At 37.5% G+C, this 24,213-nt stretch overlaps 1 protein-coding gene across 1 annotated transcript in view; it reads right to left on the bottom strand.

Moving 5' to 3' along the window:
- LOC107076077 (NACHT, LRR and PYD domains-containing protein 12-like) overlaps window positions 1–24,213 on the bottom strand; it is a 703,435-nt gene that overhangs the window by 68,970 nt on the left and 610,252 nt on the right. The window contains exons 12-13 of the mRNA XM_069180182.1: window positions 9,089–9,262; window positions 3,426–3,599 (exon numbers count right to left, since the gene is read on the bottom strand). Coding sequence (XP_069036283.1) covers window positions 3,426–3,599; window positions 9,089–9,262 — 348 coding nt within the window. The remainder of the gene's footprint in view (window positions 1–3,425; window positions 3,600–9,088; window positions 9,263–24,213) is intronic.

Raw genomic sequence — 24,213 nt, 5'->3', positions numbered from 1 at the left:
CCGACCAATGCACCACACGTGCCCCTGTCAGTCATTTTGGCCAGCCAATCACATACCGTAGTACGCGGTATGGGTTTGTACCATGCATTTTGAATGGCTTCATCTGTTAGTTTACTGTATATGCTTCGGAAAAAGTAATAATGTTTTAACCTTTTCTGCGAATACTTAAGCGTGTTATAGCAGTAAAAAACGCATACTTTTTAGAATTTGATTACTAAGGAATATAATATGGAATCGCGTATCTAAAAAAATTAATGGCGATATAGTTGTATTCATATACTGTAACTCAAATCCTGCCAAACAAAAAATTTGAAGAGTATTTTTGGACAATGTGAGGCTCTGGCGAAATTGCTCTATAAACTGAAGAGTTATAGAGAAGAATTTCTCTCCCAGCCTCAGCAGCAAACAGCAGATAATTGTTTTCATCCTTGATTAGCTGATCTATCTGCTGCTATTAAAAAGCCGGGCGTGATTTTTTAGCAGCAGACACATTAGGCAAAAAACAGGCTGTTTCGTGTTCTTCCTAAGATTGTTGAGTGCAGTGGGGGACATTCAGGAATGTGATTTCACAGATGCTTTTATTCTGTCTTGCATTGTCAGATTGTAAATAAATAAAAGCATTTTTAAGATAAATATAAGGAAATCAGCAATCAAATGTCCTTTTTTTCCGAAACACTCGTATTTTCATACTGTAGTTTGAGTCTTTGTGTAAGCTGTAAGTTCTTTTTACTTCTTAATTAAACTTTTGAAACACTTTCCGCGCATTCTGTACAGAAATAAAATAATGTTTTCTACAGGTGTTAAGCAGATTAGCAGGTTGCTGACAAAATAGCGCACCGTCCCCCACTGCGCAGTATAACTTTAAACGGACAGGAAAAAGAGCATTTGCAGAGAGCAATTACGTTATGTTTATGCAGAATAAGTTATTAGATTTATGAGCAGTCTAATTTCTTATTCGTTTAAACAGTGACATTTCAGCTGCATACTCAGGTGAGCCCGAAAGTGCTACATTATTAATAACGTCTTCCGTGTTGCATTAACATTGAAATGTGTAAAAAGAGGCGATGGGCATTCAGGTAGATTGCCAGGGAAACAGATTTGTAAATATATTTTGTTAAAGCAAGTCAGTTTTTTGCAAAACATAAAAGACATTATTTCCAAGAAAGTTTAGCCTTTGTCACTAATGAAACCACTAAATTGGTTAAAATGGGAACAGGTGAGGCAGGCAGAGGGAAGGGGGAGGCATCTTCCCACCTCTATGACTAAAGAAAGTGTCAAAGAGAAATGTCTTGAGCGACGTTTGGTGCGGTCTTCTCTGCTTTAAAGGTACACTCCTTGTGGATGAATTTTCACCTCAAACGTTTGCCCACCAGCTTACACAGAGAAGCACACTGTACAAAATGTACTTGCAAGAATAGCGTTTACAAACATAAAAAAACAAGCTTTATACTGTTATACTGTACAGTGTATTAAAACACACTATGGTCACTACACTGCCCACTAAACCTCTTTCCCACAATTTCACGGGGGCAAGGTTACGTAGCTGATTCACAGCTGGATACTAATTTTTCTGGTAAAAATTCAGATATTTGTCAACATATTTACTAAAATTAACCATCTCAGTATTTCTGCATAATTAAAATATTTATGATGAAGGTGGAAGGTTGTGTACGTTTGTAAAACTGAGCAATCTTGCTTTTATAAAATATACCAACTTTTTCATGTTTAATGCTTAACATGCTGTAATACAGTTTACAATGATTAAAAGTCTAAACAGTATACAACTTAAATTCTTATCTCTATTAATATAACTATCAAGTGGTATTAAATAAATACAACTTTTTTGTATAGATGACACTTTTCTCAAATGTATTAAAAAAATAAAAATGATCCCAATCTAATTTTCCCACGTGTGATACCATTAGGAAATACATTACGCTCCTGCTGTGTTTAACGATGGTATGAAAAATAAATTTAAATGGTGAGAAAGCTATGCTTAAAGTTACCTAAGGGACTTAAAAGACAAAGATAATGATTTACATTGCATTGTCAGATTGTGAATCAGTAAAGGCATTTAATTAAACACGCGTTTGCGATTTTAATCAAAATGGGAGTAATGGGGGTAAATAAAGCACATACCTAACCCATTACGCCACAGAAGTAATCACATGGGAAGGAGCGAAACTGATACAGACAATTCCAAAGAAAGTGTACTACTGTGATAATTTGAGCTATAGTATATGAATATAATTATATTGTTATTAATTTCTTTAGATAAGCAATTCCATATTATTTTCCCTATTAATCAAATTCTAAAAAGTATGCATGTTTTTACTGTGATAACGAGCATATTCACAAAAAATGTTCAAACACTATAATTTTCTACAATGTATATAAACTTAATATAGTCTGAACAGGCACATAAAAACATTTCCAAAATAATCACATGTAAAATACTTAAGATGTTTATGAATACTGGTGTGTATTTTTTACTAAAACTACCAATACCAGCCATATACAGTTTACATAATATGTTTATGTTCCTAAATTAATATTGTTTATGTGCATGTGAAAGGCATGGTGAATCAGAGATTTTCAAAACTTAATCTGTATGATTGGAAATGAATACGTGATCAGAAATGCTTTGGTGTTACTTTTTGTCAATTAAAAAATAAAGTATTTTTGTTTACAAAGATGGTTACAAAGAAAGTGGACCAAGGTAATACATTGAGTTTACACCTTGTCCAAGGTCATTCATTATTAGTACTATTAGTAATATCTTCCGTAAAGACTTTGATGCATAAAATATTTCTGCATAATTAAAATATTTATGATGCAGGTGGAAGGTTGTGTACTTTTGTCCAACTGAGTAATCTTGCTTTTATAAAATATACCAACTTTTTAATGTTTAATGATTAACATGCTGCAATACACAGTTTAAAATTATTAAAAATCTAAAGAGTATACAACTTAAATTCTTAATTGGAAAAAGACTGTCCTTCAGCAGTGATCGGGATTCGAAACCGTGTGTTTTCTGGTGACAGCTCAAATGCTGTATATAAGACATTAAGCTTTATTAGCTCCACCTGGCAGTTTTACAAGGTGATTCCTTGTTCTACCGCAGTGTACTCCGTGCATTTTAAATGGCTGCATCCCTATATACAGTATGTGTAATAAAGATAGGCAAACTGGGAAAGATTGCATGTCGAGATGTCTAATATGTCATGTTAGTATGTAATGAGATGTTAACAAAGAAACCACACACAACAACTTGTATAAAATCACGTAGCACTTTTTTATCTTTCTATATGCCCTCCTTCTTTCTCGTTTTGTACTTCCTATTTTTTGATGCATGTGAAAAAGCAAATGTTGTGTCTCAGCATTAGCACATAAAAAAAACACCAAAATCACAAGTCTTCACTTACCACAGTTTTGTTAATTTACAGTTGGGATCCCTCAGAGCTGCAGACAGCAGTTTCACTCCTGAATCCCCCAGCTTATTCTCACTCAGATCCAGCACTGTCAGACTGGACTGTTGAGACTGAAGAGCAGAGGCCAGATCTTCACAACATCTCTCTGTTAGTCCACATCTCTCCATCCTGCAGACAAAAAGACAGGAGCACAGCTGAACATCTGCACAGCTCATCCAAATCATTGTTTTCATCATTTAGATCCTACATTAGTAGTAACCTCCGAGAAGCAGTGCAGACAGAATCTGCCATTATTCTGACATGAAGCAAAACTTAAAAAAATGGAAATTAATTTCTCCCTTGCTCTTGGGAAGGATTGGGACAACAAGAATGAATGTATTGCTGGCATTTTATCCTAGAAGACGTAGACCGGCGCAAGACCGGCATTGTGGAATAATAGTTTATTATATTATATTTATTTATATAAGATATTATTAATAACCTTTGAAATCTGAAGGGAGATCTAAAGGGATCCACACAGTACAAGTTCCTGCTACTGTAGCTATCAGAGGGAAAGACGGTGACATCACTGTGCAGGCGAGCAGACACAGCCTCTAATGTCAGGCATATGCGTTAAATATATTTAGATCTTTGAATTACTATCGTTATTGATTTCTTTAGCCTCACAACATTGTCCAATAATACTCTTCTTGTCTTTAATTTTTAGTTAAGCAGGATTTGAGCTACAGACCATAAAAAAACAGGATTCACTTTTTTAACATATTTAATATCCAAATATTAAGCTTGATATGGACAGAAGGAGCACATAAAAACGTTTCTGAAATAACCACACGTAAGTCTTTGATGCTTAAAATGTTTAGGGAGAAAGTGGAATACTAGTGTGTATTTTTTCTTTAAAATACCAATACCAGCCAACTTCCCTGAGTGCATTTAAATCTAACCTTTAAAACCTTTAATTTCAGAAGTCATATTGTCTGTATCTGCTTCATTTTCTAATTTTGGTAGCACTTCTAACTGCTTGTCTTTCTTATATGTATTTACTTTGTATTTTTTTTTATAAAATACCAACACCAGCCATATACAGTTTGTAATGTAGCGATTTCTATGTCTTTATTTAGTGGTTACATTATTGACAAAAGCTAAACTTTTAGCTTCAGTAACACGGAAGCCGTATGGCATACATGTTTGTAATGACAAAATAATATCGATAATATTTATTGTCAGTTATGATATCAGTAGCAGTTTGAAATTATTCATTGTTATTAATAAATGACTTGGCTTCGAACATGTGGTGATATTTAGAAATATAAAAAAACGTCAATAGACTGTCCATAATATTTGCTATTTTTGTTTTTCAAAGAAATGTTTATTTGTTAAAAGAAAACTAATGGTGATAGGTGGGTTTGAACACTCAACCCCAAGAATATAAGTCAGTCACTTAAACCATCATGCCACAAACGCAATCACATGGAAAAAAAAAGCACTGGAACAGCTGTACACATATCGATAGAAAGTCTTATACTACAGTTTGCGCTACAGTACATAAATATAATTATATCTTCATTAATTTCTGTAGATACGCAATTCCATATTATATTCTCTATTAATCCCTATTCTAAAAGTATTGTAACGCAATGGGGGCTCCGTCGGGCGCCCTTGCCGCATCAGGTCGGCCCCACACCGTCCGGGGCTCGAACCCGGGACTTCCGCGTTTCTCTGCAGCGACCCAGCCCCGTGAGCTAAAGAGAGATCTCCCTACAGCCCAGTAGCTGTAGTCCTGCTATCACAGGGAAGGGCGGTGACGTCACCTGCTCTGGTACGCCGGCTCTTACACAGTACCTGTCGGCCGTAAGCGTTACACTATGCTTTTGTTTACTCCGATAACGAGCGTATTTACAGAAAAGATTAAAACACTATCAGTTTTCACAAAGTATATAAACTTAATATGGTCAGAAGGAGCACGTAAAAACTTTTCCGAAATAACCACATGTAAGACTCTGATGCTTAAAATGTTTAGGGAGAAAGGGGAATACCCGCCAAATACAGTTTACATAATATGTTTATGTTCCTAAATTAATATTGTTTATGATCATAATATGCATTATGCTCCTCTTCTTTTTGTGCTCAGCTACTAAAATTTCCCTTTAGTTGTAAAATTCAATAGAAATATTTAATACTAAAAAGATTAAAACATACACAGTACAGAGATTAAATGATTACATCTTCTCAATACCGACCAATGCACCACACGTGCCCCTGTCAGTCATTTTGGCCAGCCAATCACATACCGTAGTACGCGGTATGGGTTTGTACCATGCATTTTGAATGGCTTCATCTGTTAGTTTACTGTATATGCTTCGGAAAAAGTAATAATGTTTTAACCTTTTCTGCGAATACTTAAGCGTGTTATAGCAGTAAAAAACGCATACTTTTTAGAATTTGATTACTAAGGAATATAATATGGAATCGCGTATCTAAAAAAATTAATGGCGATATAGTTGTATTCATATACTGTAACTCAAATCCTGCCAAACAAAAAATTTGAAGAGTATTTTTGGACAATGTGAGGCTCTGGCGAAATTGCTCTATAAACTGAAGAGTTATAGAGAAGAATTTCTCTCCCAGCCTCAGCAGCAAACAGCAGATAATTGTTTTCATCCTTGATTAGCTGATCTATCTGCTGCTATTAAAAAGCCGGGCGTGATTTTTTAGCAGCAGACACATTAGGCAAAAAACAGGCTGTTTCGTGTTCTTCCTAAGATTGTTGAGTGCAGTGGGGGACATTCAGGAATGTGATTTCACAGATGCTTTTATTCTGTCTTGCATTGTCAGATTGTAAATAAATAAAAGCATTTTTAAGATAAATATAAGGAAATCAGCAATCAAATGTCCTTTTTTTCCGAAACACTCGTATTTTCATACTGTAGTTTGAGTCTTTGTGTAAGCTGTAAGTTCTTTTTACTTCTTAATTAAACTTTTGAAACACTTTCCGCGCATTCTGTACAGAAATAAAATAATGTTTTCTACAGGTGTTAAGCAGATTAGCAGGTTGCTGACAAAATAGCGCACCGTCCCCCACTGCGCAGTATAACTTTAAACGGACAGGAAAAAGAGCATTTGCAGAGAGCAATTACGTTATGTTTATGCAGAATAAGTTATTAGATTTATGAGCAGTCTAATTTCTTATTCGTTTAAACAGTGACATTTCAGCTGCATACTCAGGTGAGCCCGAAAGTGCTACATTATTAATAACGTCTTCCGTGTTGCATTAACATTGAAATGTGTAAAAAGAGGCGATGGGCATTCAGGTAGATTGCCAGGGAAACAGATTTGTAAATATATTTTGTTAAAGCAAGTCAGTTTTTTGCAAAACATAAAAGACATTATTTCCAAGAAAGTTTAGCCTTTGTCACTAATGAAACCACTAAATTGGTTAAAATGGGAACAGGTGAGGCAGGCAGAGGGAAGGGGGAGGCATCTTCCCACCTCTATGACTAAAGAAAGTGTCAAAGAGAAATGTCTTGAGCGACGTTTGGTGCGGTCTTCTCTGCTTTAAAGGTACACTCCTTGTGGATGAATTTTCACCTCAAACGTTTGCCCACCAGCTTACACAGAGAAGCACACTGTACAAAATGTACTTGCAAGAATAGCGTTTACAAACATAAAAAAACAAGCTTTATACTGTTATACTGTACAGTGTATTAAAACACACTATGGTCACTACACTGCCCACTAAACCTCTTTCCCACAATTTCACGGGGGCAAGGTTACGTAGCTGATTCACAGCTGGATACTAATTTTTCTGGTAAAAATTCAGATATTTGTCAACATATTTACTAAAATTAACCATCTCAGTATTTCTGCATAATTAAAATATTTATGATGAAGGTGGAAGGTTGTGTACGTTTGTAAAACTGAGCAATCTTGCTTTTATAAAATATACCAACTTTTTCATGTTTAATGCTTAACATGCTGTAATACAGTTTACAATGATTAAAAGTCTAAACAGTATACAACTTAAATTCTTATCTCTATTAATATAACTATCAAGTGGTATTAAATAAATACAACTTTTTTGTATAGATGACACTTTTCTCAAATGTATTAAAAAAATAAAAATGATCCCAATCTAATTTTCCCACGTGTGATACCATTAGGAAATACATTACGCTCCTGCTGTGTTTAACGATGGTATGAAAAATAAATTTAAATGGTGAGAAAGCTATGCTTAAAGTTACCTAAGGGACTTAAAAGACAAAGATAATGATTTACATTGCATTGTCAGATTGTGAATCAGTAAAGGCATTTAATTAAACACGCGTTTGCGATTTTAATCAAAATGGGAGTAATGGGGGTAAATAAAGCACATACCTAACCCATTACGCCACAGAAGTAATCACATGGGAAGGAGCGAAACTGATACAGACAATTCCAAAGAAAGTGTACTACTGTGATAATTTGAGCTATAGTATATGAATATAATTATATTGTTATTAATTTCTTTAGATAAGCAATTCCATATTATTTTCCCTATTAATCAAATTCTAAAAAGTATGCATGTTTTTACTGTGATAACGAGCATATTCACAAAAAATGTTCAAACACTATAATTTTCTACAATGTATATAAACTTAATATAGTCTGAACAGGCACATAAAAACATTTCCAAAATAATCACATGTAAAATACTTAAGATGTTTATGAATACTGGTGTGTATTTTTTACTAAAACTACCAATACCAGCCATATACAGTTTACATAATATGTTTATGTTCCTAAATTAATATTGTTTATGTGCATGTGAAAGGCATGGTGAATCAGAGATTTTCAAAACTTAATCTGTATGATTGGAAATGAATACGTGATCAGAAATGCTTTGGTGTTACTTTTTGTCAATTAAAAAATAAAGTATTTTTGTTTACAAAGATGGTTACAAAGAAAGTGGACCAAGGTAATACATTGAGTTTACACCTTGTCCAAGGTCATTCATTATTAGTACTATTAGTAATATCTTCCGTAAAGACTTTGATGCATAAAATATTTCTGCATAATTAAAATATTTATGATGCAGGTGGAAGGTTGTGTACTTTTGTCCAACTGAGTAATCTTGCTTTTATAAAATATACCAACTTTTTAATGTTTAATGATTAACATGCTGCAATACACAGTTTAAAATTATTAAAAATCTAAAGAGTATACAACTTAAATTCTTAATTGGAAAAAGACTGTCCTTCAGCAGTGATCGGGATTCGAAACCGTGTGTTTTCTGGTGACAGCTCAAATGCTGTATATAAGACATTAAGCTTTATTAGCTCCACCTGGCAGTTTTACAAGGTGATTCCTTGTTCTACCGCAGTGTACTCCGTGCATTTTAAATGGCTGCATCCCTATATACAGTATGTGTAATAAAGATAGGCAAACTGGGAAAGATTGCATGTCGAGATGTCTAATATGTCATGTTAGTATGTAATGAGATGTTAACAAAGAAACCACACACAACAACTTGTATAAAATCACGTAGCACTTTTTTATCTTTCTATATGCCCTCCTTCTTTCTCGTTTTGTACTTCCTATTTTTTGATGCATGTGAAAAAGCAAATGTTGTGTCTCAGCATTAGCACATAAAAAAAACACCAAAATCACAAGTCTTCACTTACCACAGTTTTGTTAATTTACAGTTGGGATCCCTCAGAGCTGCAGACAGCAGTTTCACTCCTGAATCCCCCAGCTTATTCTCACTCAGATCCAGCACTGTCAGACTGGACTGTTGAGACTGAAGAGCAGAGGCCAGATCTTCACAACATCTCTCTGTTAGTCCACATCTCTCCATCCTGCAGACAAAAAGACAGGAGCACAGCTGAACATCTGCACAGCTCATCCAAATCATTGTTTTCATCATTTAGATCCTACATTAGTAGTAACCTCCGAGAAGCAGTGCAGACAGAATCTGCCATTATTCTGACATGAAGCAAAACTTAAAAAAATGGAAATTAATTTCTCCCTTGCTCTTGGGAAGGATTGGGACAACAAGAATGAATGTACTTCCAGGATTTCTGTCTTCCTCCTTGTTTCTGTCTTATGCCCCTCAATGACCATTTCTAAAACGTCTGTCTATTTGATGTGGTTTTAAGTCAGGGTGCCATGCTATTTCTCTCAATCATCAAAACAACTATTCCTTTCTTGAGTTTTTTTTTTCAATACACACTATTTTCTAAGTGATTAATGTATTTAAATTGCAGAATTTTATTATTTTCATAATGCTTTGAGTTATACTATGTGTAAAACATAATGTTTTAAGTGAGATGACTGCCTCTTCACCATTTTGCTGGGGAGTGGTCACTCAGGTTGTTGAAGCTTTAAGCTGAGCTGCACAGAAGTTAGACTGTAGATCTGGGAGAGTTTGAGTGCTGTAGGTTGTACCTGAGGTTTTCTTCCCTCCCAAATAAATCTAGACTGAAGTTTGCCCTGAAATTTGACTTTATCTGACATTACAGGGATATCTTTATACTGTCAGCTAATTGACAAAGTGGTAGTGCAGCATTTGAACACCATCAACATCACTTTTAATAAACAATTATCCAATTCAGGGTCACAGTTACCCAGAGCCTGTCCCAGGAAGCATTGAACACAAGGCACGATTGAACCCTGGGCAGGATGCCAGTCTATCAAAGAGCACACACTCATACCAGTGCCAGCTTTCCCACAAGTCTATTAACCTGCCAGCATGTTTGTGGACTGTAGGAGAAAACTGGAACACCACACAAACATGGGGAGAACATACAAACTCCATACAGATAGCACCCCAGGTCTGGAATTGAACCTAGGGCCCCAGTGTGATATCTCCTGCACTGAGCTGATGGAAGCAGTAAGCTGGAGACTGAATCCAGGTGCGGGCTCTGCTGGAAGCAAGCAGGGCAGGCAGGAGAAAGTGAAACTAGAGACGCGATCGAAATGGAAGGGTTGAGCTGAGAGGAACTGATTAAAGCACCAGGCAGAGTCGTTTAACATGCAGGGTTCAGAGCACAGGGATCAGTGCAAGACGTGGTCAGACAGGCAAGGTTAAAGCACAGAGAGAGAGGAGAAAACACTGGGGAAATCCAAAGCTGAGAAGAATTAAATGAGACTAAAATAAGAGGTTAACATATTGATAAAGTTTGCATACCTAACTCACTTCCACAGCTACATCCTTTCAGATGTATATAGAATATTAGAAAATACAGTAGGAATACAAGAGTTAAGAGTAAGACACAAATGAGAAATTTGGGTTGGCCCAGTCTTCAAAATCTTGAAGAAATATACAACAATCCTTATTAGGAGTCCTATTTCTTCTGGGACAAACACCAGATGAGCTGCCTTCAGAGGCAGAAAGATACTTGTTCAGAACTGTCAAGACGGCAGCCATGAAATAAATCACTAGAAACTGGTTAAAGCTGAACAGACCTTGTGTTCAAATGAAGAAGGACTCTATGAATGAAATCTCATAGACAATGCTACCCACAGAATTATAAATCAACAACAACGTAAACATATGTGTAAAAAGATGGGCAAAGTGGGAAAGATTGCATGTCGAGTCTCTCAGTAATGAGATATTAACAAAGAAGCCAGAGACAAGAACTTGCATAAAGTTGTGTAACAGTTTTTTGTCTTTCTGTATGCCCTCTTTCTTTCTTGTTTCGTACTTCCTAGGTGTTTCTTTCTGATGCATGAGAAAAAGTGATTGTTGTGCGTTTCAGAATATCTACATCAAACAATAAAAATCAAAGAAATCACCAGTGTTCACTTACCACAGTGTTGTTAATTTACAGTTGGGATCCCTCAGAGCTGCAGACAGCAGTTTCACTCCTGAATCCCCCAGGTTATTTTTATCCAGATCCAGCTCTCTCAGACTGGAGTGTTGAGACTGAAGAGCAGAGGCCAGATCTTCACAACATCTCTCTGTTAGTTTACAGCTCTCCATCCTGCAGACAACAAGACAGGAGCACAGCTGAACATCTGCACAGCTCATCCGCATCTTTCTGTCCAAGTCTTCACTCCAACACCCAGCTCAGCAGTAATATACAACAATATGGATGAGGATGATGAAGATAACACCTTCAAAATTTGGGTTCCAGGAGGAAGAAGAAAGATGAGGAGAAATTCTCAGGAAGGGAGACAGTAATAGGGAGACACATGGAGCTACAGTGACTGGAAATGGGAAACAGAAATAGAAAGACTTTGACTTTAACCATAACAAAAATTGGTTCACATTTATTATTATATTTTATTATGATGGCATCTTCTTATAGTTATTTTAGTTACAGTGTTGTTGTTTTTCTTCAAATGGTTTATTAATCCCAAATTTAAATGACCAATACTGGAGTAAGTGGACTGGAGATTCTGATGTTTGTAGATATTTTGAGAAAAACAACTTTCCCATTTAAAGAAAATAAACCATTTGAATAAAAAAACAGGGTTTTAACTATACAAAAAGTAATAAAAAGAATAAAAAAAATGATCATGAAACTAAACAAATCTCATCCCTTGCAAAACTATACAACACTGCACACGTTTTACACATGAAAGCCTCTCTACACAGACTCCCACATGTAACATAGTCAAAACACACCAACACCTTCAGACAAGAGTCTACAGTTTTACTCGAGGAATTCTAGAGACATTCTGCTCTTCACCAACCCCTCAAACACTCCCCTCCTCTACAGACCCTCCACCTGAGACTGTGTTAATCCTGCTCTTGTAGAAGAGGAGTTGGGTCTGGCCCAGCAGAAAGTGCACTGGGTACAATTCTCTTCTTACTAACATAACTCACCCTAAACACAACAGCAGGGCTGCTGAAGGTTAGAATAAGGTTAGAGAAGAGGTGGATCAAGAGACTCAACATGGGAGTCAGACAGGTTCAGGTGCTATAGCAGTGAAAGTGTACCTGAATATCAGCACAGAAGTGAAACCATAACCAAAGGTACAACATTAAATTCATACAGTATTTAACACATGGGATGACCTAAGTTCTTAATGTGACCAATGTTAATGTTCTTAATGTTGCATAACAAAATGATTCTTTTAATTTGGCAGTGCCTCCACCTGAAACAGACCTGAATCAATCTGTGAGTATATTAGGCTTTTGGGACACATACTGCAGCCTACTGCTAATGTAGCAGTACTGCCAAATTGTAATGTACTGCTAGCTACATTAAGTGACACTAGCTTGGCAGCACCTTTCAAAATGAAATGAAAGCCTAAACCCTGCTTAAGAAAAAAAATTCCTGGACCAGGTAAAGTCAACTTTAGCAAAGACATGCTAACGTAGCAGTACTGCCAAATTGTACAGATGCAGCCATTCAAAATGCGCGGTAAAAACCCGCGGTACAGTAACCTACCCACAAGCCACCGCAGGGCACCTGAGGGCACCGCGGTAAGTGATTGGCTGGCCAAAATGACCGACAGGGGCACTCGTGGTTAATTGGTTGGTAGTGAAAAGATTTAATCATTTAATGTCTTTACTGTGCACATTTTAATCCACTTAGTTTTGAATATTTATATGGAATTTTACCACTAAAGGGAAATTTTAGTAGCTGAGCATAAAAAGAAGAGGAGCATAACGCATCTGAAGGTCATAAACGATATTAATTTAGGAACATAAACATATTACTGTATGTAAGCTGTACTGTACATGGCTGGTCTTGGTAGTTTAAAGAAAAAATACACACTAGTTCCTTTCTCCCTAAACATTTTAAGCATGAAAGTTTTATGAAACGGTACCCAAATATGCGACTGCTGTATAGAATGAATTTTAATTTTAAAAAATTATTTAACACGAAAATTAAGCTGTTTACATCTTCCGCCTGAGAACAGTCACCCGTTGCTACCCAACGCAGAAACACAGCCACTAACTAGCAAAGAGAGGACATTAGCTAGCCAATATGATAAAGAAATAAATGATTATTTTGTTTATTTCTTTTGCACATTTATTTGAACATTTCCATCGATTGTACAAGCACTTGGAAACTGTCCAATCCCTAGTTCATCAGGCATTTTACCGGTCTTGCGCCGGTCTACGTCTTCTAGGATAAAATGCCAGCGAACTCTTGTTTTTATGTCCACTATAACAGACAATCTCCTTTGCTTTTAACCAATGATTTACTTTATTTCCCTCACGGGATCAATAAAAGTATCTATCATCTGTCTAAACTATGGGACAGAATTCTGGGGTCTCCCCATACCAGAGATTATGGTAGGGCTTCAGAATGGTGATTGGCTGACACCATCTGACACCCCTCTGATTGGAGAAAAAAGACGTGCTGGTTTGCTATACATACTGTACCAGGAAGAGGATTTCTTTCTATTCAAAACGTGTATTTTAAAAGTTTAAGAAGTAAAAACCTTACAGCGTACACAGATTTCTAAACTGATCAGGATCGTTATCTTTGTCTTATGCATAATAATGTTCACCGCTCTGTCCAGCAAATTAATAATAAACTTTATTTTATATAGCGTTTTAAATGAATAAGTAATTAGATTGCTCATAAACCTAATCACTTGCTTTTTCTTTTTATTTAGGCTCAGATTTCATAGATCGTATTATTAATAACCATAATAAAAACCAACCAACAAAAACAACCATATAAACATAAAACCAACCAAAAACAAAAACAAACAAAATAGATAACAACCACAATACAAAATCAAATATATTGTAACGCAACGGGGGCTCAGGCGGGCGACCTTGCCGCATCAGGTAAGCCCCACACTGTCCGGGGCTCGAACCCGGGACTTCCGCGTCTCTCTACAGCGACCTAGCCCCGTGAGCTAAAGAGAGATCTCTCCACAGCCCAGTAGCTGTAGTCCTGCTATCACAGGGAAGGGCAGTGACGTCACCTGCTCTGGTACGCCGGCTCTTACACAGTGCCTGTCAGCCGTAAGCGTTACAATATCAAACCATTTTACTCTCACAAAGTCCTCCAATTATCATAATCCCGCCCCTTATGCAAAACCAAACCTTCCTCCCATCCCAGTTTATCCTGTTTATCATAAACAAAATCCACCTCAATTTTCAACATAAAGCATTACACAAAATCAATACCTCAACACTCCATACTCAACAACGATAATTCACAAACAGCCAGAACATGTAACTACACATTCCCAAACAGACCTAATTTCCATAGCCCCGCCCCTTATGCAAAACCAACATCCCTCCCCTGTTCTCTCCCTCCCCTGGCGGTTGTAATTGTTTTTATTTTCAAATAAATTTTATCAAAGTCATGTATTTTAAAAATCTTAAGATTTTTATATTTATGTCTTTATTTAGTTTTTTCATTAGTGACAAAGGCTAAACTTTCTTGGAAAAATGTCTTTTATGTAAACCATGTTTGCTATTAATTCATTCAGGGCTAAAATATGTTAATTGTCTTCTAATGAAAGAAGGGTTCCTTTCGCCGTAGTCGGGAGCCTAGCCTTTAATTAGTAAGTACTGTACTTACTGGGTTTTTGAGGGGGGGGGAGGTGTCTTTCGCTGGAAATCTCACCTCCTACTTTGAAAATACCCGTGAAACCGGTTCAATTCGTCACAGCCAGCACTCCTGCAGAGAGGGGGGTTGTACTTGCAGTGTATACAGTACACGCGTTATGCTCTTCGTTAATGTCTAAGCCGGAACATATCATTATATCTCATTTTGTATTTCTTAAAAAAAAAATCGTTTTCCCAGCCTAACAGTATTGTTTTTAACCTGTAAAGCGCTTTGAGGAGCCACCTTTAAAGGCGCCATATACAATAAAGTTAATTATTATTACTATTGTAAATTTGCTGGACAGAGAGGTGAACATTATTACACAGAAGACAAAGATAGCGATTTACGTTGCATTGTGTATCGTGCTGCTTTAATACAATTTTAAATAATTAAAAGTCTAAACAGTATCAGCTTTATTTATGGGTTTTAAATAAAGGTGATTTAAACGCGATTTAAATCAATATAAATGTTTATATTGTAACGCATAGGTGACTATTCATTGTTATTAAAATGACTTAAATTCGATCATGTTGTGATATTTAGAAATATACATTTGTTTGGTGCGAGTGAAGTTTTATTTAATCTCTGAGCCATACTGATTATTCTGGAAGCCAGTTTCCGCCAGGGAGTAAAAAAAAAAAAACACACTATGGTATTCTCTCCAATGCAGTGCAGTTAAAAACATACCTCTGATGCTGCTCCTAAATGAATATCGTTTATGACCATCAGAAGCTTTATGCTCCTTTTCTTTTTTCCAGTGGATTGAACAAGGAGAGGCATTTCATGATGTACTTTTCACTGATGAAACAACAGTGGCTCTGGAACAGTTTTCAACCATGTCGTTTTATAAAAAGGGGTGATATGTACATGTTACTGAAGCTAAAAGTTTAGCCTTTGTCACTAATGTAACCACTAAATAAAGACATATAGAAATCCCTACGTTACAGACTGTATATGGCTGGTATTGGTAGTTTAAAGAAAAAATACACACCAGTATTCCACTTTCTCCCGAAACATTTTAAGCATCAGAGTCTTACATGTGTTTATTTCGGAAACGTTTGTACATGCTCCTTCTGACCATGTTACTGTTTACTGTTACTGACCATATTAAGTTTAAGTGCCTGTGGGCACTTTTCCTGTCCGTGGGGGGTGGACTGTCTTTCATTAGAAGGTTAGTATGTTCTACTCTGAGAATGTAGAGGGGGTTGAAAATTCCCCCGCGGTCATTTAATTAGTACTAAAATTCGCACTGATTCCCTTGTGAAGATATGGACATAGGAATATTCGTGCATGGTCAAAAAATGGCATAAAAACGACAAAGTGAAGGCTGTGAAAACATTCACAATGTACTTTATACACAAAGCAAATATACCCACCCCCCCCTCTCTCAATTCAATTCAAGCTGCTTTATTAGCATGACAGATGGGTACAATCAGTGTTGGGTATTTACTTTGCTTTGAGATGCCACTTTTAAAGGTGATATATAAAATCAAGGCTTTAACTTGCTTTATCTCCGTAAGTCTGAGTTCTTGTGTCTGTCCTATCCGAACCCGAAAGTATTACAATATGTATCTTTATAGCAGGTGGTGTACAGCTTTTTAGTATAGATTACACTTTTCTAAAATGTATTTAAAAAATAAAAACGATTACAATCTAATCTTTCCACGTTTGATCCCAAAATAAATCTAAACGGGGAGAAAGTTATGCTGAAAGTTTATTAAGATACTTAGAAGACAAAGATATCAATTTATGTTGCATTTGTCTGATTGTGAATCAAAAAACACATATATTTAAACCCGCATTTGCGATTTAAATCAAAACGTTATTTAAATCAATATAAATGCTTATATTGTAACGCCTAGGTGACTATTCATTGTTATTAAAATGACTTAAATTCGATCATGTTGTGATATTTAGAAATATAAATTTGTTTGGTGCGAGTGAGGTTTTATTTAATCTCTGACTCAGTGATGGCCTGGCATGGTGAGGTGCGCTGGCAGCTATGTGGTGTGACACAGTGGTGGCCTGACACGGTGAGGTGCCCTGGCAGCTGTGTGATGCAGTGGTGGCCGGGCACGGTGAGTTGCGCTGGCAGCTGTGTGGTTTGACGCAGCTGGTGGCATGGCACGGTGAGGTGCGCTGGCATCTGTGTGATGCAGTGGTGGCCTGGCACGGTGAGGTGCGCTGGCAGCTGTGTGATGCAGTGGTGGTCGGGTATGTAGAGGTGCACTGGCAGCTGTGTGTTGTGACGCAGTGGTGGCCTGGCACGGTGAGGTGCGCTGGCAGCTGTGTGATGCAGTGGTGGTCGGGTATGTAGAGGTGCACTGGCAGCTGTGTGTTGTGACGCAGTGGTGGCCTGGCACGGTGAGGTGCGCTTGCAGGTGGGTGATGCAGTGGTGGCCTGGCACGGTGAAGTGCGCTGGCAGCTGTGTGATGCAGTGGTGGCCTGGCACGGTGAAGTGCACTGGCAGCTGTGTGGTGTGACGCAGTGGTGGCCTGGCACGGTGAAGTGCGCTGGCAGCTGTGTGGTGTGACGCAGTGGTGGCCTGGTACGGTGAGGTGCGCTGGCAGCTGTGTGGTGTGACGCAGTGGTGGCCTGGCACGGTGAAGTGCGCTGGCAGCTGTGTGGTGTGACACAGTGGTGGCCTGGTACGGTGAGGTGCGCTGGCAGCTGTGTGATGCAGTGGTGGTCGGATATGTAGAGGTGCACTGGCAGCTGTGTGTTGTGACGCAGTGGTGGCCTGGCATGGTGAGGTGCGCTGGCAGCTGTGTGGTGTGATGCAGTGGTGGCCTGGTACAGTGAGGTGCGCTGGCAGCTCTGTGGTGTGACGCAGTGGTGGCCTGGCACGGTGAGGTGCCCTGGCAGCTGTATGATGCAGTGGTGGCCTGGCACGGCGAGGTGCACTTGCAGCTATGTGACGCAGTGGTGGCCTGGCACGGTGAGGTGCGCTGGCAGCTGTGTGATGCAGTGGTGGTCGGGTATGTAGAGGTGCACTGGCAGCTGTGTGTTGTGACGCAGTGGTGGCCTGGCACGGTGAGGTGCGCTGGCATATAATGAATATATTCATGTGCATCCAACACACAGTTCAACGCTAGCAACTACACAAAATCTAAAATATGAGCTCTACTTGCCCCTTACAATACCAACAGTACCAGCTAACTTTAGTAGTGACATTTTCATGGATCTTTTTAACAATAAAATTTACAACATCAGACTTCAGACACAATTAAACAGGCCTAAAAAAAGTCTGGTACAAACATTTTCAGCATGGTGAAACATGGTGAACATTTCCACCACTGCGTCACACCACACAGCTGCCAGCGCCCCTCACCGTGCCAGGCCACCACTGCATCACCCAGCTGCCAGCGCACCTCACCGTGCCCGGCCACCACTGCATCACACAGCTGCCAGCGCACCTCACCGTGCCAGGCCACCACTGCATCACACAGCTGCCAGCGCACCTCACCGTACCAGGCCACCACTGTGTCACACCACACAGCTGCCAGCGCACCTCACCGTGCCAGGCCACCACTGCGTCACACCACACAGCTGCCAGCGAACTTCACCGTGCCAGGCCACCACTGCGTCACACCACACAGCTGCCAGCGCACTTCACCGTGCCAGGCCACCTCTGCGTCACACCACACAGCTGCCAGTGCACCTCACGGTGCCAGGCCACCACTGCATCACCCACCCGCCAGCGCACCTCACCGTGCCCGGCCACCACTGCATCACACAGCTGCCAGCGCACTTCACCGTGCCACTCCCTCACATCCTCAATCCATCTGACTCTGGTCTTCTAGCTGTCCTCGAGAACATCTACACTCTGTGGATAACAGGACCTTCTCTAGCTGCACCCTAGAGCTCTGAATTTGTATCCCCCGTGATATCAGAGTCACCTCCCCTGAGTGCATTTAAATTTAACCTCAAAACCTCTATTTTCAGAAGACATAGTGTCTGTATCTGCTTCATGTTCCAATTTTGGTAGCACTTCTAACTGCTTGTCTTTCTTATACAGTATGTATTTACTTTGTAATCTGTGGTCCTTATAACTGTTTTTACATCTACTGTATTGCTTTGAGATGCCACTTTTAAAGGAACTATATAAAATAAAGCTTTTTATTATTGTTATAGAGAAACATGATCAGATTTTCCCTGGTTCAGAAAAAAATATACTAGTTTGTCACTCTTCTCACACCCTCTTTGCTAAATGGCTTTTCATCCTAATCTGATCAATCTAACTGCCTATTTTCTGTGCTTCCTCTATCCTGCTAGATTTGCAATTATTCTGAAAATTTTCTTCTTGAAATAACTCATTTCTAAATACCTTTTTTCACTGTTAACATCTTGCAGCAACTCTGCGACAAAATATACACTTAGCTCAACCTGACAGTTCATCCTGCTACCAACACTGAATCAAAAAAAGCTTAAGATTTCTATATTTATGTCTTTATTTAGTGGTTTCATTAGTGACAAAGGCTAACCTTTCTTGGAAAAATGTTTTTTACGTGTTGCGGAAAAACTGACTTCCTTTAACAAAATATATTTACAAATCCTGCTCCATTTCTAAAACTTTTTGCTCATGTGTATTTTTAATTTTTTACACCTCTAGCACTTTAACATCCTTCATTTTCATTTGCCTTAATTTAAAATTTAATTAATTTAAAAAATATCGTTTGCCCAGCCTAAGAGGGGGGGTTTGCTCTCATTGACAGCTGACTCTATTCCATACATTTAAGTGAAAATTTAATAACGCCAATGTAAAAGTCATTTTTAAAATTTGTTAATAATAAAAATGTTAAGTTCTCTAAAGCTTTCTCAGTCAAGTATGATAATTCACACAGGGAGCTGTGTAAGCATGCGCAGGCAGCAAAAGATCAGCTAAACAAGGAAGAAAACGCTTTCAGAGAAAACAGTGTTTCAGTTGTGAAGAATACAGATCACCAATTCAATTTCAGCCTAAACCTGTCCCCACACACCCTGCCCCCACTCCGTTTAGAATATACACAAGGCACTGAAAGCGTCACAGTACTGTAGATGATCAGGTGTTTCGCAGACATAAGCATAGTACATAATTCAGGTTTTTTTAACTTACACCTGGAGTGCACCAGATATTAGATCTTGTTTACATTTAAGTTATATCACTGGGCAGTGGTGGACTGTGCGCTATTTTGTCAGAAACCTTCTAATCTGCTTAACAACTGTAAATATTATGATTTTATTTCTGTATGGAATTCGTGTTAAATTTACAAAATTCAAGTAAAATAAAAATAAAAGGAACAAGTAATAGGTTTATTCCATGCTGAAAAGAGAAGAGAGAAAACGCAATGTTTCAGCTGTGAAGCCTTCTTCAGGTGTGAGGGTCTTCAGCTCAAAATGAAATGCTTGGAGTTTGTAATATAGGGCGCTCTGAATGAGTTAAACTTTGATGCAGGACAAATAAATATATTTCCCACAAGTTATACTTGTTCTCCCCGATGCAGTGCAGTTAAAAAAAATATCTCTGATACAGTTCCTAAATTAATATCGTTTATGACTATCAAACACTTTATGCTCCTCTTCTTTTTATGCTCAGCTACTAAAATTTCCCTTTAGTTTCCCTACCGGCCATGTAGTACACGGCATTGTGGAATAATAGTTTATTTTAAAGGGAACATAGAGAAACTAGGAACTAGAGAAATCTTTGTTTACGCTCTGTTTCACTTTTTTTCTCTCACCCACTGCGATTCGTACAGAAGGGTTAAGAAGAAAGTCAGACAGGCAGGGGGGAGGGTGAGTTGTGAAATTGTTACCTGTCCTGGATAAAGCGGTTAGAAAATAGGTGGATTTACACCTGTGAAAAGCGTTCCAATTTTAATGCGATACGGAAGACATAATTAATAATAAATGATCTTGTACGGCCTGTAAACTGAAAATGTATGAAGAAGACACGTTGCGTATCGCCTCTTTCTACACTTGGAAGAACATTCCAATGTTAATGCGACACTGAAGATATTATTAATAACCTTTTAAATCTGAAGGGAGATCTAAAGGGATCCACACGGTACAGGTTCCTGCTACTGTAGCTATCAGAGGGAGAGACGGTGACGTCACCGTGCAGGCGAGCAGACATAGCCTCTAATGTCAGGCGTATGCGTTAAATATATTTAGATCTTTTAATTAATATCGTTATTGATTTCTTTAGCCTCACAACATTGTCCAGTAATACTCCTCTTGTGTTTAATTTTTAGTTAAGCAGGATTTGAGCTACAGACCATAAAAAAACAGGATTCACTTTTTTAATATATTTAATATTCAAATATTAAGCTTGATATGGACAGAAGGAGCACATAAAAACGTTTCTGAAATAACCACATGTAAGTCTTTGATCCTTAAAATGTTTAGGGAGAAAGTGGAATACTATTGTGTATTTTTACTTTAAAATACCAATACCAGCCACCTACCCTGAGTGCATTTAAATCTTACCTCAAAACTTTTCATTTCAGAAGTCGTATTGTCTGTATCTGCTTCATTTTCTAATTTTGGTAGCACTTCTAACTGCTTGTCTTTCTTATATGTATTTACTTTGCATTTTTTCTTTAAAATACCAGTACCAGCCATATACAGTTTGTAACGTAGCGATTTCTATGTCTTTATTTAGTGGTTACATTAGTGACAAAGGCTAAACTTTTAGCTTCAGTAACACGGAAGCCGTATGGCATACGTTTGTAATGACAAAATAATATCGATAATATTTATTGTCAGTAAAGATATCAGTAGCAGTTTGAAATTATTCGTTGTTATTAATAAATGACTTGGCTTCAAACATGTTGTGATATTTAGAAATATAAAAAACGTCAATATAGAGTCCATAATATTAGCTATTTTACTTTTTCAAAGAAATGTTTTTGTTAAAATAAGACTCATGGTGATACAGTAGGTGGGTTTGAACACAAAACCCCAGGCATATAAGTCAGTCACTTAAGCCATCATGCCACAAACGAAATCACATTAAAAAAAAAGCACTGGAACAGCCGTACACATATCGATAGAAAGTCTTATACTACAGTTTGTGCTACAGTACATGAATATAATTATATCTTCATTAATTTCTGTAGATACGCAATTCCATATTATATTCCCTATTAATCCCTATTCTAAAAGTATGCTTTTGTTTACTCCAATAACGAGCGTATTTGCAGAAAAGGTTAAAACACTATCAGTTTTCACAAAGTATATAAACTTAATATGGTCAGAAGGAGCGCGTAAAAACGTTTCTGAAATAACCACATGTAAGACTCTGATGCTTAAAATGTTTAGGGAGAAAGTGGAATACCAGCCATATACAGTTAACATAATATGTTTATGTTCCTAAATTAATATTGTTTATGATCATTAGATGCATTATGCTCCTCTTCTTTTTGTGCTCAGCTACAAAAATTTCCCTTTAGTTGTAAAATTCCATATAAATATTTAATACCAAGCAGATTAAAACATATACAGTACAGAGATTAAATGATTATATGATTAAATCTTTTCAATACCGACCAATGCACCACACGTGCCCCTGTCAGTCATTTTGGCTAGCCAATCACATACCGTAGTACACCGCGTGCGTGCGGTATGGGTTTGTACCATGCATTTTGAATGGCTTCATCTGTAAGTTTACTGTATATACTTCGGAAAAAGTAATAATGTTTTAACCTTTTCTGCGAATATTTAAGATTGTTATTGCAATAAAAAATGCATACTTTTTAGAATTTGATTACTAAGGAATATAATATGGAATCACGTATCTAAAAAAAATAATAGCGATATAGTTGTATTCATACACTGTAACTCAAATACTGCCAAACAAAAAATTTGACACAAGAAGAGTATTTTTGGACAATGTGAGGCTCTGGCGAAATTGCTCTGTAAACTGAAGAGTTATAGAGAAGATTTACTCTCCCAGCCTCAGCAGCAAACAGCAGATAATTGTTTTCTTCCTTGATTAGCTGATCTGTCTGCTGCTATTAAAAAGTTGGGCTTAATTTTTTGCAGCAGACAGATGAGGCAAAAAACAAGCTGTTAACAGGCTGTTTCGTGTTCTTCCTAAGATTGTTGATGCAGTGGGGGACATTCGGAAAGTGATTTCACAGATGCTTTTGTTCTGTATTGCATTGTCAGATTGTGAATAAATAAAAGCATTTTTAAAATAAATATAAGGAAATCAGCAATCAAATGTCCTTTTTTTCGAAACACTTGTATTTTCATACTGTAGTTTGAGTCTTTGTGTAAGCTGTAAGTTCTTTTTACTTCTTAATTAAACTTTTGAAACACTTTCCGCGCATTCCGTACAGAAATAAAATCATGTTTTCTACAGGTGCTAAGCAGATTAGCAGGTTGCTGACAAAATAGCGCACCGTCCCCCACTGCGCAGTATAACTTAAAAACGGACAGGAAAAAGAGCATTTTCAGAGAGCAATTACGTAATGTTTATGCAGAATAAGTTATTAGATTTAAGAGCAATCTAATTTCTTTTTTGTTTAAACAGTGACATTTCAGCTGCATTCTCAGGTGAGCCTGAAAGTGCTACATTATTAATAACATCTTCTGTGTTGCATTAACATTGAAATGTTCTTTTTTACAAGTGTAAAAAGAGGCGATGGGCATTCAGGAAGATTGCCAGGGAAAAGGATTTGTAAATATATTTTGTTAAAGCAAGTCAGTTTTTTGCAAAACATAAAAGACATTATTTTCAAGAAAGTTTAGCCTTTGTCACTAATGAAACCACTAAATTGGTTAAAATGGGAACAGGTGAGGCAGGCAGAGGGAAGGGGGAGGCATCTTCCCACCTCTATGACTAAAGAAAGCGTCAAAGAGAAATGTCTTGAGCGACATACAGAGCCGAAAATGTTTGGTGCGGTCTTCTCTGCTTTAAAGGTAAATTTTCACCTCAAACGTTTGCCCACCAGCTAACAAAGAGAAGCACAGTGTACAAAATGTACTTGCAAGAATTGCGTTTACAAACATAAAAAAACAAGTTTTATACTGTTATACTATACAGTGTATTAAAGCACACTATGGTCACTACACTGCCCACTAAACCTCTTTCCCACACTTTCACGGGGGCAAGGTCACATAGCTGATTCACAGCTGGATACTAATTTTTCTGGTAAAAATTCAGATATTTGTCAACACATTTACTAAAATTAAGCATCTCAGTATTTCTGCATAATTAAAATATTTATGATGAAGGTGGAAGGTTGTGTACGTTTGTAAAACTGAGCAATCTTGCTTTTATAAAATATACCAA

The sequence above is a fragment of the Lepisosteus oculatus genome, chromosome 18 (genome assembly GCF_040954835.1).
Source record: "Lepisosteus oculatus isolate fLepOcu1 chromosome 18, fLepOcu1.hap2, whole genome shotgun sequence".
NCBI lineage: Eukaryota > Metazoa > Chordata > Actinopteri > Semionotiformes > Lepisosteidae > Lepisosteus > Lepisosteus oculatus.
Note: the sequence above shows the minus strand (reverse complement) of the source record. Positions and strands in the feature narration are given on the sequence as shown.